At 47.9% G+C, this 16,659-nt stretch overlaps 2 protein-coding genes across 2 annotated transcripts; both read right to left on the bottom strand.

Moving 5' to 3' along the window:
• Window positions 1-3,435: 3,435 nt before the first annotated feature.
• Window positions 3,436-6,578, bottom strand: HOXB5 (homeobox B5). Its single transcript, XM_059869504.1, has 2 exons — window positions 5,699-6,578; window positions 3,436-4,776 (listed from the first exon to the last, which is right to left on the bottom strand). Exons 1-2 carry the CDS (start codon window positions 6,246-6,248, stop codon window positions 4,529-4,531), a joined length of 798 nt encoding a protein of 265 aa, XP_059725487.1. The 5' UTR covers window positions 6,249-6,578; the 3' UTR covers window positions 3,436-4,528.
• Window positions 6,579-10,385: 3,807 nt separating this feature from the next.
• Window positions 10,386-15,368, bottom strand: HOXB6 (homeobox B6). Its single transcript, XM_059869510.1, has 2 exons — window positions 14,918-15,368; window positions 10,386-10,889 (listed from the first exon to the last, which is right to left on the bottom strand). Exons 1-2 carry the CDS (start codon window positions 15,330-15,332, stop codon window positions 10,630-10,632), a joined length of 675 nt encoding a protein of 224 aa, XP_059725493.1. The 5' UTR covers window positions 15,333-15,368; the 3' UTR covers window positions 10,386-10,629.
• Window positions 15,369-16,659: the final 1,291 nt, after the last annotated feature.

Below are 16,659 nucleotides of genomic sequence, written 5' to 3'. Positions count from 1 at the left end.
TGATTTTCCGAGTTCATATTTCAATGTAATTGGATTTTTTACCGAGGGAGGAGCCGCTTCAGGTGTGAAGATTCCACATCTGAACTTCCCCAAAAAAACCCCACAGCAGCATCCTCATGCTTGGGGTTTTTTTGGGGGAAATTTTGGTTTTTTTTCCTTTTTTTTCGCTCTACCTGCCCAATTTCTGCCGGCCCACCTGCCCTGCTCAGCCCTTGCCCTGTGGATTTTCCAGAATTTTCTCTCTGGCGGGGATGGGAGAGGGCAAAGGTGGCTCGGGGGAGCAGCAGCTCCTGTGATTATTTTTCTGTAGCACTTCAAGGCGGGCGGGAGACACAAGCGTGGTCATTCAGGCTCTCCAGATGGCAGGGAGGGAGGAAATGTGAGGACACTCGATCCTCTTCAGTGTCTGAGCTCGGTCAGGTGGGGGAGAGGAAACCCGAGAGGGGAAAGAAAAAATAAAGAAAAAAAAAATAGGGAAAAAAAAAAAAGCCTGAGGCAAAAAAAAATCTAAAAAAAAAATCAGCAAAACGTCAAAAAAACCCCAAATAAATAAAGAAATCCCAAGCAGCCAAGGGGAGGTGAGGAGGAAGAGGAGGGAAAAGCGGATTTTTCCGGCCGAGCAGGTGAAAAGGGCGGCGGGGGAAGGTGAGAGCTCAGGGCGTTGAAATGCAAAAAAGGCTCCGGCGGCACCGACCCCCCCCCAGGCACCTCCTCTCCCAAACTTGGCCTCGCGCCCCCTGCCACGGCTGGCAGGGGGGATTTGCACCCATTTTCACCCATTTTTCACCCATTTTCACCCCTTTTCACCCTTTTTCACCTTTTTTCACCCATTTTTCAGCCATTTTCACCCATTTATCGCCATTTTCACCTATTTCCACCCATTTTTTACCCATTTTCACCCATCTTTCACTCATTTTTCACCTATTTTCACCCATTTCCCCCATTTTCATCCATTTTCACCCATTTTCACCCATTTTTTACCCATTTTCAGCCATTTTTCACTCATTTTCACCCATTCTTCACCCATTTTCACCCCTTTTCACCAATTTTCCCCCATTTCCCCCATTTTCACCCATTTTTCACCCATTTTCACCCATTTTCACCCATTTATCACCATTTTTACCTATTTTCACCCATTTTTCACCCATTTTCACCCATTTATCACCATTTTTACCTATTTTCACCCATTTTTCACCCATTTTCACGCCTTTCCACCTATTTCCCCCCATTTTCACCTATTTTTCATCCATTTCACCCATTTTTCACCCATTTTCACCCCCTTTCCACCCATTTCCCCCCATTTTCACCCATTTTCACCCATTTTCCACCCATTTTTCACCTTTTTCACCCATTTCCCCCCAATTTTCAGCCGTTTCCACTCATTTCCCCCCATTTTTCACCAATTTCCCTCATTTCCCCCATTTTCACCCATTTTTCACCCATTTTCCCCATTTTCATCCATTTTCACCCATTTCCCCCCCATTTTCAGCCGTTTCCACCCATTTCTCCCATTTTTCACCAATTTCCCCTTTTTCACCCATTTTCACTCATTTATCACCCATCTTTCACCTTTTTCACCAATTTTTCACCTTTTTCACACACTTTCCCCATTTTCACCCATTTTTCACCCATGTTTCACCCATTTTCCCCTTTTTTCCCCATTTTTCCCCCATTTTCCACCCATTTTTCACCTTTTTCACCCATTTCCCCCATTTTCAGCCGTTTCCACTCATTTCCCCCATTTTTCACCAATTTCCCTCATTTCCCCCCATTTTCACCCATTTTTCACCCATTTTCCCCATTTTCATCCATTTTCCCCCATTTCCTCCCATTTTTCCCCCATTTCCCCCCATTTTTCACCGATTCCCACCCATTTCCCCCATTTTACACCCATTTTACACCCATTTTCACCCATTTTTCCTCCTTTTTCCCTTATTTTCACCCATTTTCCCCCATTTTCATCCATTTCCCCCCATTTTCCCCCATTTCTCCCCACTTTTCACCGATTCCCACCCATTTCCCCCCATTTTTCACCGATTCCCACCCATTTCCCCCCATTTTTCACCGATTCCCACCCATTTCTCCCCATTTTTCACCGATTCCCACCCATTTCCCCCCATTTTTCACCTCTTCCACCCCAGATCCCAGTCCGGCCTGCTCGCTGGGACTGAAACCCCTCCTTAAACCCGAGACTAAAACTCGCAGAGCTGCACCAGTCCAACCAACGCTCTCCAACAGAATTTTTTTTGGGGGGGAAGGATTTTTTTTTGGGGTTTTTTTTTGGTTTTTTTGGGTTTGTTTTGTTAAAAACCGAGAATTTTGGAGGACTTACTGGCAGCGCTGCAGTCCGCGGGCCCTCTGCCCTGACTGGGGTTTATCTCTCATCTGGAAAAGCGCTCACCCAGCGCTGCCCCCGAGCAGGCAGCAGTTAAAGTGTCACTTAACATTCTGGAGAATGTGAAATAGATTGTACATTGTCAACTCCCCAAAACCATAAAACCAACTTTATGGGCCTCACGTGACTTTGGGGAGCCAGTGAGGGGGATCTGCCCCAGCTCCGGGCGATTTTTACGATCTAACTTCCAGATAAAACCTTCCCCCCCTCCTCGATCCATTTGACATCGAAATGTCATTCCCCACTTTTTTTTTAAATTTTTTTTTTTGGGGGGGTTGGAAGAGTTTGCTATTGGTAAAAAAAAAAAGAAAAATTAGAGAAAAAAAAAAAAAACCGAGGGGAAGGCGAGCAAACGGTTTGGGATCTGACAGTCCACTTCACATCCCTCTCAAAATCACTTAAGAAGTACCCAAACAGTGGCAGAGATTAAGTTGGGTAAGTTCCGAGCTCAACTTTCCTCGCCGCGAGCCCGAGCGGGGCGGCGGAGGCGGCACGGGCGTCGCGCTAGGCTCGGCTTTAGACTTTAGACCGAGCTTTTCTCCAGCCCGGCGGGCCCTGGGGCAGCTCGGCAGCAGCCGCGGTTCCCACCTGAAGCCAGGGACTAAAAAAAAAAAAGGTAAAACCCGCCAGGAGCAGCCGCGCTGAGCTCGGCTTTAGCCGGAGGTTCTGATTTATAATCCCGGTCTGAGCCAACCTCGGCTCTGGCACCCTCGGGGACGCGCCTCTGCTGATTGCAAAGTGAATTTTGGGCAGGGTTTAGCACCCCCGAAACGCTCGGGAATCGTCGGGGGAGGGGGGGAAAAGCGATTTGGGGAGGAAAATCCGAATTTGGGGGTGACGGTGGAGTTGGAACCCCGCGCGGTGCCGGCCCTGGGGGGGTTTGGTGCAGATTTGGGTGGGTTTGGGCGGATTTGGAAGGTTTTTTTGGGGGCGTTTCTGCCGCCCAGCAGAGGCTGAGGAGCCGCCGGGCACCTGGCGGGTTTGGCAGGCTGCGAATTTCGGAGGGTTTGCTTGGTAAGAAGGCGACCGGGAGGCTCGGGGAGAGGGGGAAAACGTTTATTTGAGTTCGAGAAAAGCTACAAACAAATACTAAAAGCTGCTTGGCCAAGAACTAGCCGGCTGCGAGACACGACAGACGCCGTTTGTACACAGAACACCGCACTCCCTCTGCCCGCTACCACCCGCCTATTACTCACGGCAGAAATATTTCTAATATTTACAAACATCAGAGCGCCCCAGCCTCGCTCTCCGCTTTTGTACAATTTTTTTTTTTTTTTTTTTTTTCCCTTTTTTTGTTCCTTTTTTTACCTTTTTTTTTTTAAGATTTTTTTTTTTGAGTTATTAATGATCGGTATTATTATCAATTTTTAATAGTGAAGTTCACCCACGTCTAAGAGCACGCCGGGATTAGAAATCCTGGCCTGGAGTTTGGACTAAAACACAGACTGGACAACTTTAAGACAGAAAGATACAAGAGCTGCTTCTTTTTTTTTTTTTTTTTTCTATTTTTTTCCATTTTTGTTGGGTTTTTAAACACTTTTTTTTTTCTGCCAGCGTAGTGCAGGAACCCCCAATTTTCGCTGAGGCAGAGAAAAACTCACCCAAGAGCGGGGAAAAAAGGGGAAAGGGGGGAAAAAATTTAAAAAAAAAGAAAAAAAAGGAGAAAATCCCAACAAATGCAGCAAGAAGCGTTTCTGTTCTGGATTCATAAATAAGTTATCACATTCAAAGGGCTCACAGAACACATGCCAGCTTTCCAGAAAGCACCAAGAGAGCACGGACACACACAGTTAGAAGAACAACGAGAGCAGGAGGAGCGTCTGGAAATAAAATTTAATTTTTTTGCTTTGTTTTTAAACAAACAACCAAAAAAAAAACCCCCAAACTTGCGAGCCCCCAGCTCAGTCCTGAGGGGACCCCAGGAGCCGCTTTTGGGAGGAACCGGCCCCGAAGGCGCCTGGCACAGAGTCCTCCCAAACCTCGCCTCTGCCGCTCCTTCTTTATTCCATTTTTCACTCGGGGGTTCCGCTGCGGTTTTGGGTGGCTTTTTTTTGAATTTAATTTTTTTTTCCTCGCCCTCCTCCTCCTCTTCTCCTCCTTCCTCTTCCTTTTTTTTATTCCCCCTGGCGGGGCTCAGGGCTGGAAGGCGCTGCCGGCCGAGGCCAGGCTCATGCTTTTCAGTTTGTTATCCTTCTTCCACTTCATGCGCCGGTTCTGGAACCAGATTTTGATCTGGCGCTCGGAGAGGCAGAGCGCGTGAGCGATCTCTATCCTCCTCCTGCGGGTGAGATATCTATTGAAGTGGAATTCCTTCTCCAACTCCAGCGTCTGGTAGCGAGTGTACGCTGTCCTCGCCCTCTTCCCGTCCGGTCCAGTCATGTCTGGGTAACACGGACAACAGCGGGGTTGGGGTTTGCTCTTTCTGCTCCCATTTCCTCCACTTTTCACCTATTTTTTTTCTCATTTGAAGCCTATTTTTTTAATATTTTTTTTTAAATAACGGAAAGCTGCCAATTGCCCCCAGATAGCGGCACCCCCCCTCTCCTCCTCCTCTCTCTGCTTTTTCTCCCACCCACCCTCGGCCCCTCCAGCCCCCAATTCCCGGCTCGCTGTGGGGAATTTCACAGCTCTGGGGGGCTCTGCCCTTGGTTTGCTCCCCCGAGCTCCGGGCGGGTTTGGGGCCGCTCCTTTCTGCGGCACCAAGCCGGGAGCTGAGCTCAGAGCGGAGCCGGGGGGCGCCTCCTCCCTCCCGGGGGTCTTGGGGGGTTTGTCAAGGGCAGATCGCCGGGGACGAGCGCAGAAAATCGGCTGCGAGCTCCACCCGAGCCTCGAGGGCCGCTCTAAAGGTCAATTCCTCCCTCTGCACCCCTCCCCGAGGAACAACCCCCCGGCCTCGGATTTTAAATCGCCGTCTGCCCCCACCCGCGCGGTGCCGAGAGCTTCGGGAAAGCGCCGCTTTGGCGGCCAGGGGGGCCAAAGGAAAATGAAATCGCCCCCCCAGAAACGCAGAGAGACCCGCGGACCCCCCCTCGGCGGGCGCCAGGGGCGGCTTTGGAGGCAGAAATACAAAAGCAATAAATAGCTGCGATTCTGATCAAAGCGCCTCCGAGGAATAAAGGGAAGGAGAGAGCGGAGAAAAAAAGAAAAAAGGGAGAGGGGCTGGGGTGGTGGGGGGGGGAGGGAAAAAAGAGGGGAAAAAAGAGAAAGAAACAGCGGAGAAAAAGAGCGAGGTGGAAGGAGAGGGGTGGGGGGTGTGCGGCAAAAAATAAACAAGCGCAAGGAGGGAAAAAGAAGGAGCTGTACCATGGCTAATGTGAAGTTTCCTCATCCAAGGGAATATCTGAGGTGCCTGCCCTTCTGTCGCTGCCGTGGAGGTCGCGATGGGCTCTGCCTGCGCTCGGGGGATGCTGCTGCTTATTGGAGTGCCCTCGTCGGCTCCCGAGGACGCGCTGGTCTCGTCTAGTTCTGTGAAATTTGTGTTGGTGCTGCTGGCAGCAGGAGCCGGCTCGGAGGGGGACGGGGCGGGTTTGCCTCCGTGGCTCTCGCTGTTGGAGCAGGGCAGGGAGTCGGGAGAAGATAAGGAGCAGCTGGACGCCTGTCTAAACCTGCTCTCCTGAGCTGGAGAAGGGAAACCGCGGGAGCTCTCGCCCACAGCCCCAAAGTGACTGGAGGAGGCCGAGCGGTTGATGCTAAGGTCCATCCCATTGTAGTTGTAGCCATAAGAGCTGGAATGCATGGTGCTTGAATCTCTGTAAGAACCGTTCATGGAACTGCCGGTCCCATAATTTAGTAACTGATAGTCGGGGCCATTTGGGTAGCGCCCTGAGAACGAGTTTACAAAGTAAGAGCTCATTTGGGTTATTTTGGAGGGCTTGATTTGTGGCTCGTGGTCGTTATAACCCCCGTGCTTGACGATTTATGATGTATTAATGAATTATAGCGATGCACTGTACTTCGTTTTTGCTATGTATGCGGCCAAATATGGGGGGAGGGTGGGGGGTGCGTTCGGGCGTCACGTGCTTTTGTTGACCAGTCGTAAATTCTCGCTGATGACCTCAAGAGGTAATTCATGCTCTATGGTTACAAATAATGACGAGCGCCGAGCCGCTCCAGGCCCGAAGTCGCCCCAAATCCGCCGCCGCCATCGCCCCCCGCCTGGGCGGAGCGCGCCACCTGCCGGCCGCGCCGCGCCACCGCACCCTCGGGGACGCCCCCTCCTCCTCCTCCTCCTCCTCCTCCTCCTCCTCCTCCTCCTCCTCCTCCTCCTCCTCTCCCCCAAAACATTTTTAAAAAAAAAAAAATCAAAAATTTCCTTCACCCGCACGGATCCGCTCCATTTTGCTTTTTTTAAAAAAAATATAGAAAAAGGCCAAAAAAAAAAGAAATAAAGTGGGGATGAGGAGAGGGCGCGGTGAGTCCGGCAGGGCCGGGCGCCCCCCGGGCTCGGGGTCTTGCTGGAGAAGTCTCGGCGTTGGAAAAGCGCTGGAGAAGTTTGGGATGAGGCTTTGGGTGGCTGCGAGGCCTCTGGGGAGGTGCGGAGCTGGAACAGGGGTGACGAGGAGCTTGCGGGTAATTTCGGGGAGGTTTCTGCGTGGAAAAGTCGAGGTTGCTTCAGGCAGGAGCTCACTTCTGCAGGGGGGAAAAAAAAAAACAACTGGGGGGAAAAAACGGGTGGGAGAAAGGGAAAAGCGGCGAAATGCGGCCGGTGGAAAGGTTGGCAAGGCTGATTTCCAGGATGTTCCCGCTCCTGAGCATTTCCACGTCCTCTTGGAGCCTCCCGCTCCTTGACCTGCGGGGAACACCGGGGAGCAGAAGCGCTCGGAAATTGGGGAGAACGCTGGGAAAGAGCTGGGTTCTTTCGGCACGACTTTCCTCTTTTTCCTCTCCTTCTCCTCTTTCCTCTGTCTCTCTCCTTCTTTATTTTTTAATTTTTTTTTCTTTTTTTTTGAATGTTTTTGAATTATTTTTTTTTTCCTCCCCTCCGTCCTTCCGAGGCACTTTCGGAATTTTCGCGTGCTCGCCTGCGACTCGTTGGCAACGCCGCGCCATATTGAAAGTGACATATAATTATAATAATTACGGGCAATGAAAAGCGTGGCAATAACAGCAAATGTCCTACAGCTGCGAGGCTTCTGCATGAATTGATTTTAAAAGTGGCTGACATTAAAAGCGGCTCGTGGCCGGGGTGGGGGGGACGCGCTCCCACCCGGGGCTTCCTGGTGGCCACGAGCCGCTTTCCCTGCTCGCCTTCTTTGCCTTTCCAGCCCGAAATCCCCCCAAAATCCCTCTCCTCTCGTTCCACTCCACCCCCCCAAAGCCGGGGAAAAGTTGGAGGTTTCGCAAGAAAAATTCCTGGCTGAGGAGCACAAAACCTTCCCCCAGCCGAGCCGGAAAAAACCAAATTCTGCCTTTTCCAAGGAGCTAAATTCAGAATTTTCTCATTTTTTCCCTCCACAATTTAAACGCGCGCTCATTCCTGGCCCTGGGAATTTTTTTTCCCGAGGTAAATTCCTTGAAAACGTGGAATTTTTAAATTTTTTTTTTTTTTTTGGGCCACATTTCTCTTTGATTTGGGGGCGCGGAGCGAGGGAGGGAGGGAGCAGATGTTTGAAAGATGCTGGGTAAATGTTGGGCGCCTTTGGAGGATAAATCCGAGCGCGTTTTTGCCCCTTCCCTCGATTTATCACAGAGATGGGACGGCGTTCCCTCATAACTCTTCGTACAACAACAAAAAAAAAAAAGGAAAAAAGAGAGAAAAAGAGAGAAAAAGAGAGAGAAATGCCAGCCAGGAGACGCTCCTGCTGAAAGGGCTCCCAGCGCAGATTCCAGCCGAAAAAAAGGGGGAAAATCAGATTTTTCTCTGCGCTGGAATGCCCAGCTGCGATGCTGGCGGGCCGGGGGATGTCGGCACCCGGGGGGAGGTGAAAAATCTCATTTTCACCGCTCTGGAAAAAGGGGAATTCTCCCCAAAAGAGCGCCAAGAACCACAGGGCAGGGCTGCGCGGGTGAGATCGGAGACTTGGCTTTTATTAGAGAATTCCACGGTCATACCTAAGACAAACTCCAAACACAACACGTACAAAAACTTAATAAAATAGAACTTTCTGTCGCTGTTCTTCTTTTTTTTTTTTTTTTAAATTTTTAAAAATTTTTTTTGTTGCAGCCTTGTAGGTAGTACTCGTTCCATCAGTAGATTTTTTTTTCCCTCCCCTTTTTTAAAATAATAAAAAAGAAAAAAAAAATTTAAAATAAACCCCACCCCGAATCAAAACAAACACCCCAAAACTAATGACAGAGAACCTCGGGGTTTGATTAATTTAGCGAAGGAGTAAAAAATAAAAAAATATTAAAAAAAAAAGAAGAAAGTAAAAAAAAAAGAAAACCAACTTATGTCAACCGTGCATGAAACATTTGTACAAAATTAGGACAAGGAACACCCCAAATGACAGAAAATGACAAATATTGCAGCACTTCCATTAAATACAAGAGTTAGCAGGTTACTAACAGTGACACCAAGGGAAGAAACACGGCTAGGAGTCCTTTTTTTTAAAATTTTTTTTCCTTTTTTTTCCTCTTTTTCCCTCCTTTCTCTCCATCTCTTCACTTTTGAATTATTATAATTATGATTTCGTGTGTGGGGGGAGGCGGAGCGGGAGGAAAAGGGAATTCAAAACGCCACTAGAAACCTGATTAATTGTTTTTAAAAATTTTTTTGCTGTTTTTGGGGGTATTTCTGAACAAAATCCGAGTCCAGAGTGTTGGTGGCCCAAACTTGGTGACGCTGTGAGCGGGAATTCCCTCCCACACAAAATTTTTCCTGGCCTTTTCCATAATTTCAGCGCTTTTTTGCAACTTTTTTAGGGGATAATTATTTAAAATATTTTTTTGTTGTTTTTGGGGGTTATTTCTGAACAAAATCAGAATCCAGGGTGTTGGTGGCCCAAACTTGATGATGCTGTGAGCGGGAATTCCCTCCCACAGGAAATTTCCCCTCTCCTTTTCAACAATTTCACCTTTTTCCCCCACTTTTTAAAGGGATAATTCTATTAATTCTTTTTTTTTTTTTTTCTTTTTGGGCTGTTTTTGGGGGTTATTTCTGAACAAAATCCGAGTCTAGAGTGTTGGTGGCCCAAACTTGGTGACGCTGTGAGCGGGAATTCCCTCCCACACAAAATTTTCCTTCTCCTTTTCCATAATTTCACCTCTTTTCTTCCCCACTTTTTAAGGGATATTTCTTTCAATTTTTTTCTCTTTTGTGGTTGTTTTTAGGGGTATTTCTGAACAAAATCAGAATCCAGGGTGTTGGTGGCCCAAACTTGATGATGGTGTGAGCGGGAATTCCCTCCCAACCACCATCTCACACACGAAATTTTTCCTTGCCTTTTCCATAATTTCACCTCTTTTCTTCCCCACTTTTTAAGGGATAATTCTTTTAAATTTTTTTTTCTTTTGTGGTTGTTTTTGGGGGTATTTCTGAACAAAATCCGAGTCTAGAGTGTTGGTGACCCAAACTTGATGATGCTGTGAGCGGGAATTCCCTCCCACACAAAATTTTTCCTGGCCTTTTCCATAATTTCACCGCTTTTCCCCCACTTTTTAAAGGGATAATTCTTTTAAATTTTTGTTGTTGTTGTTGTTGTTGTTGTTTTTGGGGGGTTTTTCTGGACAAAATCAGAGTCTAGAGTGTTGGTGGCCCAAACTTGGTGATGATGTGAGCGGGAATTCCCTCCCAACCACCATCTCACACACGAAATTTCCCCTCTCCTTTTCAATAATTTCACCTTTTTTCCCCCAACTTTTTTAAGGGATAATTCTATTAATTCTTTTTTTTTTTTTTTTTGGCTGTTTTTGGGGGTATTTCTGAACAGAATCCGAGTCCAGAGTGTTGGTGGCCCAAACCTGATGATGCTGTGAGCGGGAATTCCCTCCCACACAAAATTTCCCCTCTCCTTTTCAACAATTTCACCGCTTTTTTCCCCACTTTTTTTTAAGGGGATAATTATTTTAAATTTTTTTGTTGTTTTTAGGGGTATTTCTGAACAGAATCCAAGTCTAGAGTGTTAATCCGAGTCTAGAGTGTTGGTGGCCCAAACTTGATGGCGCTGTGAGCGGGAATTCCCTCCCACACAAATTTTCCCCTCTCCTTTTCAACAATTTCACCTCCTTTCCCCCCACATTTTTTCAGACCATAATTCTTTAAATTTTTTTTTTTTTTTTCCCCCTTTGCCGTGGAATCACTCGGCCGCTTTCTCCTCCTCGTCCTCGGCGCCGAGCTGCGAGGAGCTGAGCAGTTTGTTCTCCTTTTTCCACTTCATGCGGCGGTTCTGGAACCAGATCTTGATCTGGCGCTCGCTCAGGCACAGCGAGTGCGCGATCTCGATGCGGCGCCGCCGGGTCAGGTAGCGGTTGAAGTGGAATTCCTTCTCCAGCTCCAGAGTTTGATACCGGGTGTAGGTCTGGCGGCCCCGGCGACCCGAGGGACCGAAGGATGAACCTGGCGGGAGAGGGGGAAAAAAGGGGGAAATCGGTTAAAAGTGTAGGGTGGATAGAAATGGATGGTTTGGGTAGGGATAAGGGGGAATAAATGTGCGAAAAGGTGAGAAATGGGTGAGGAATAGAGGGGGGATAGGTGGGGTAGGGGGGGTTCAGTGGGGTGAGGTGGGGGAAATGTAGGGGGGAATATTAAAAAATGGAATAAATTAGGGGGGTGGGGGAAATATTGAAAAATGGAATGAAATGGGGAAAATATAGGGGGGAAATATTTAAAAAATGGAATAAAATGGGGAAAATATAGGGGGGAAATATTAAAAAATGGAATAAAATAGGGGGGTGGGGGAAATATTAAAAAATGGAATGAAATGGGGGAAAATATAGGGGGGAAATGTTAAAAAAATGGAATGAAATAGGGGGGATGGGGGAATGGGGGAAATATTAAAAAATGGAATGAAATAGGGAAAAATAGGGGGGATAGGGGGCAAATTTTAAAAAATGGAATGAAATAGGGAAAATATAGGGGGGAAATATTAAAAATGGAATGAAATGGGGAAAATATAGGGGGGAAATATTAAAAAATGGAATAAAATAGGGGGTGGGGGGAAATATTAAAAAATGGAATGAAATGGGGGAAAAATAGGGGGGAAATATTTAAAAAATGGAATAAAATAGGGAAAAAATATAGGGGGGAAATATTAAAAAATTGAATAAAATAGGGGGGGTGGGGGAAATATTAAAAAATGGAATGAAATGGGGGAAAAATAGGGGGGAAATATTTAAAAAATGGAATAAAATGGGGAAAATATAGGGGGAAATATTAAAAAATGGAATAAAATAGGGGGGATAGGGGGAATGGGGGAATATTAAAAAAATGGAATAAAATAGGGGGGATGGGGGAATGGGGGAAATATTAAAAAAATGGAATGAAATAGGGGGGATAGGGGGAATGGGGGGAATATTAAAAAATGGAATAAAATAGGGAAAAGATGGGGGAAATATTAAAAAATGGAATGAAATGGGGAAAAAATAGGGGGGAAATATTAAAAAATGGAATAAATTAGGGGGGTGGGGGAAATATTAAATAATGGAATGAAATGGGGGAAATATAGGGGGGAAATATTAAAAAATGGAATAAAATAGGGGGGTGGGGGGAAATATTAAAAAATGGAATGAAATGGGGGAAAAATAGGGGGGAAATATTAAAAAATGGAATAAAATAGGGGGGGATACGGGGAATGGGGGGAATATTAAAAAATGGAATAAAATGGGGAAAAGATGGGGGAAATATTAAAACATGGAATGAAATGGGGAAAAAATAGGGGGGAAATATTAAAAAATGGAATAAATTAGGGGGGTGGGGGAAATATTAAATAATGGAATGAAATGGGGGAAATATAGGGGGGAAATATTTAAAAAATGGAATAAAATAGGGGGGGTGGGGGGATGGGGGAAATATTAAAAATGGAATGAAATGGGGAAAATATAGGGGGGAAATAGGGGAAATATTTAAAAAAATGGAATAAAATACAGAAAAATGGGGGGGATAGGGGGAAATGGGGGAAATAATAAAAAACTGGAATAAAATAGGGGGAATAGGGGGGATGGGGAGAAATATTAAAAAATATAGAAGAAAATAGGGGGAATGGGGAGGATAGGGGGGAATATTTAAAATGGAATAAAATAGGGAAAAATAAGGGGAAATAGGGGAAAATATTTTAAAAAATAGAAGAAAATAGGGAAAATAGGGGGGAATAGGGGAAATATTAAAAAATGGAATAAAATAGGGGAAAAATAGGGAGAATGGGGGGAAATAGGGGAAAATATTTTTAAAAATGGAATAAAATAGGGGGAATAGGGGGGATAGTGGGAAATAGGGGGAATAATAAAAAATGGAATAAAATAGGGAAAAATAGGGGGAAATAGGGGAAAATATTAAATAAAATAGAAGAAAATAGGAAAAAATAGGGGGAATCGAGGGGATGGGGGAAATGGGGGAAAGAATTTAAAAAATGGAATAAAATAGGGAAAAAATAGAGGGAATGGGGGGATGGGGAAATGGGGGAGAAATGGGGGAAATATTAAAAAATAGAAGAAAATAGGGGGAAATATGAAAAAATAGAAGAAAATAGGGGGAAATATGAAAAAATAGAAGAAAATAGGGGGAAAATAGGGGGAAAATATTAAAAAAATAAGAAAAGAGGGGGAAATAGGAGGAAATAGAAGAAAATGGGGGAAATGGGGGAAAATATGAAAAAATAGAAGGAAATGGGGGAAATGAAACAAAATATGGGGAGATGGAAGAAAATAGAGAGAAATAAGGGGAAATAGAGGAAAAGAGAAGAAAAGAGGGGGAAATGGGGGGAATGAGGGGAAAATCAGGGGAAGTAGGGAGAAACGGGAAAAAATAGAGGGAAAGGGGGAAGAGAAGGAAATAGAGGGGAATGGGGGGGAAATGGGGGAAAATGGGGGGAAATTGGGGGAAATTGGGGGAAATTGGGGGAAATTGGGGGGAAAATGGGGAAATTGGAGGAAATTGGCAAAAATTGGGGGAAATTGGCAAAAATTGGGGGAAATTGGGGGGAAATTGGGGGGAAACTGGGGGAAATAGGGGGAAATTGGGGGGAATTGGGGGAAATCAGGGGAAATTGGGGGAAATAGAAGAAAATAAAGGGGAATTGGGGAAATGAGGGGTAAGTGAGGGGGGAAAGGGGGAAATGAGGGGGAAATGAGGGGAAATGAGGGGGGGAAAGGAGAAATGAGGGGGAAATAAGGGGAAGTGAGGGGGAAATGAGGGGAAATGAGGGGGGAAAAAGGGGAAATGAGGGGGAAATGAGGGGAAATGAGGGGGGGAAAGGAGAAATGAGGGGGAAATGAGGGGAAATGAGGGGGAAATGAGGGGGGGGAAAGGGGAAATGAGGGGGAAATGAGGGGAAATGGAGGGAAATAGAGGGAAATAGGGGAAGGGGGAAGGGGGAACGGCCAGTTTGGTTTTTGGGCCGCGCCTTCCCAGAGCCCTGCGCAGCTCCGGGAGAAGCGACCCGGCCAGGCAGGGCAGGGCAGGGCTGGGGGGAGGTTAAAACCGAGCTTAGGGCAGGCAGACAAGGCCAGATCCGTCTTATTCCGGGATGAGGGATGGCAAGGTGCTCTGGGCCCCCCTCCCCGAGCCCAGGCTGCCGGCAGAGCCGTAATAGATGGGGGCATTTAAGCCATAATGAAGTGAATCGATCTGCCCGGAGCCCGCATTAAAGAGGACGCGCACTCCGCGTCCCCGCGCTAATGGACATCAACTCGGAACTTAAAAGGCAACAAATGCATCTAAACACGGGCTGGGGCAGCGGGGAGGCTCCTGTTGTGCTTCTCTCCCTCCCCCACACACTCGTCTGATTTTTAAAAAAATTATTATTGTAGTTCTGATGGAGGAAACAGCACTTAAAGAAGTCGGAGATCACCGGTTTGGGAGGGAGAAAATCAGGAAAATCCTCCCCAGGCTGACTTTTCATTAGGTGCGAGCGGCATTAAAAATGCAGCCGTCTGCCTTCAAATATTTAAACACTTTTTCTAGCATTTAATTCTGAGAGAGAGAGGAGGAGGAGGGAGAGGGAGCTGGGGGGGGGCTGTGCGTGTAAAGCCATCCAGATCCGATTTAGAAAAGATTTCTCCCCGTGCGTGTGGGGCAGCGACAGAGACAAATCGCTGTAGCTGAGTGACACGCCAACAGGAATGTGGCAAAAAAAAGGGAAAAAAAAGGGGGAAAAACAACAACAACAAAAAATATATAACAAGGCGGGGGGGGTGTCGGAAATTCAGAGATTCAGTTTTGGGGTCGAGAGGGGAGTTGGGAAGTTTTGGAGCGTGTTTGGAGGCCGAGTTCCCCCGCGGGAAGTTTGGGCTCTACAAGCTGAACCTTCCTCCTGGCTCCCCTCTCTCGCTCTCTCTCTCTCTCCCTGGCGGTAACAAATAAGAAAAAAGGGGGAGGAGGGGGAGGAGAAGATTGACGGCATTTTATTTTCCGTCCAAGAGTAAACTCACTATTGCAAGAGTTCATCCGCTGCATCCAGGGGTAAACGGGCGCGGAACACTTTTGCTCCTCGCTCTCTCCGAAGGCGCTTTTGCTGTGCGCGCAGTCCGCCTTGCGCGCCTCGGCGCCGAAGGAGGGCACCTCGTCCGGCCCGGCAGGGGCGCACGCAGGGTCCTTGTCCCTGAAAAAGCCGCCGGGCCCGTAGTCGCAGGCGGAGCCGCGGCCGCCGAACGCCGCGCTGCTCTGCTGGTAGTAAGGAGAGGAGGAGTAGCCCTTGTCCTGCGCGCCCGCGGCGCCGAACGTGCCGGGGTAGTGCCGCAAAGGATCCGCGTAGCCCGAGGGGTACAGCGGCAGCTGTCCCAGGAAGGGCTCCTGCCCCGCCGCCAGGCTCACCGGGAAGGTCGAGTTGACAAAATAAGAACTCATCGGAAAGGAGAGAGAGAGAGAGAGAGATTCCTCCTTTTTTTTTTTTTTCCTCCTTTCCTTTTTTTTTTTTTTCCTCCTTTTTTTTTTTTCCTCCTTTTTTTTTTCTCCTCCTTTTTTTTTTTCCTCCTTTTTTTTTTTTTTCAAATGTGCGTGCGCGTGTGTGCCGTCCTTTTTTTGCCCGGGCTTTATGATTTGTTGTGTTTTATAGTCCAAGTGGTTTAGCTATTAGTGCTATATCGGAGATTGGGTTTTAGCTGAAGGGAGATGGCGTGGTGCCAGCGAGGGACACAAGGAAATACAACCATCTGATCACGGGCTGACCAATAGCAGGCGCCTGAGGTTGCAAAATAGCACCCATGAGGAGCGGAGATTGCACCAGGGACCCCCAAGAACAAACCGTCCACCCCCTTTTCCCTCCCTTTTAAACAACAGCCGCGCACCCCCTTAACCAAATATATAATATCTGCCGAAAGGAGCTGCTGGCGGCGCGCTGCGAGCTTCATCAATAAATAAACGTGCGGTCCCCCCTCCTCCTCCTCCTCCTCCTCCTCCTCCTCGCCCTCCCCTCTTCCTCTCCCTCTCCCTCCCCCGGAGCGCGGATGGCGGCGAGAGCGCGGAAATTTTTATATTCGCACCCAAAACCCCCGCGCGGATCGGTGAAAAAAAGAGAGAAAAAGCCAAAACAACAACAACACCACCAAAAAGTTCATTGCTGGCGGTGGCCAAACTTTAACCCCGGGAGATGGAGACTCGTCCCGAAACGTGCGAGGGAGGTCGGGGCAGCGGGGGAGCAAAAATGAAATTAAAAGTTGGTTTGAGGCAAGTTTGCGAGGGGCAGAACCCGCGGCCGGGGCTGAGCCGGGGGAGAGGAATCGCTCTAATTAATTAGCGTTAATTAGCGCTCCCCGCGCTCCGCCTCGGCCGCGTCTCGGCGCTTTTCGGGGGTGGGAAAAGCTCCGCGGTTCGGGAGAGAAATGGAAATCAGGGAAGTGATGATGGCAAATGGAAATATTTCCTCTCTGCTCCGGCCCCAGCCGCTCTCCTCCGGCCCGCATTGTGCCCTCTTGCGTTTTTTGGTAATGCCGGAGCCGCTCCCGACCCTTTGGTGGCCAAACCCCAGCTCTGGGCCGGGGGAAAAGCGGAATTTCTCGATCCGGACTGCGGGGAGGGGGTCCGGGGAGCGGAGCTGCCGCTCGGAGCGTGCCTGGGGTCCGCGCCCCCCCTTCGAGCCCCTCGGCGCCACCCGACACCGAATTTCGCCCGGTTAAACCCCGCCAAAGGCAGCGCCGAAAGTCTCCGGCCCTCGGAAAGCTCCGCTTTGAGCCCC

The sequence above is a fragment of the Haemorhous mexicanus genome, chromosome 28 (assembly GCF_027477595.1).
Source record: "Haemorhous mexicanus isolate bHaeMex1 chromosome 28, bHaeMex1.pri, whole genome shotgun sequence".
In the NCBI taxonomy this organism is placed as follows: domain Eukaryota; kingdom Metazoa; phylum Chordata; class Aves; order Passeriformes; family Fringillidae; genus Haemorhous; species Haemorhous mexicanus.
The sequence above is the reverse complement of the archived record's forward strand: the minus strand, read 5'-3'. Positions and strand labels throughout refer to the sequence as shown.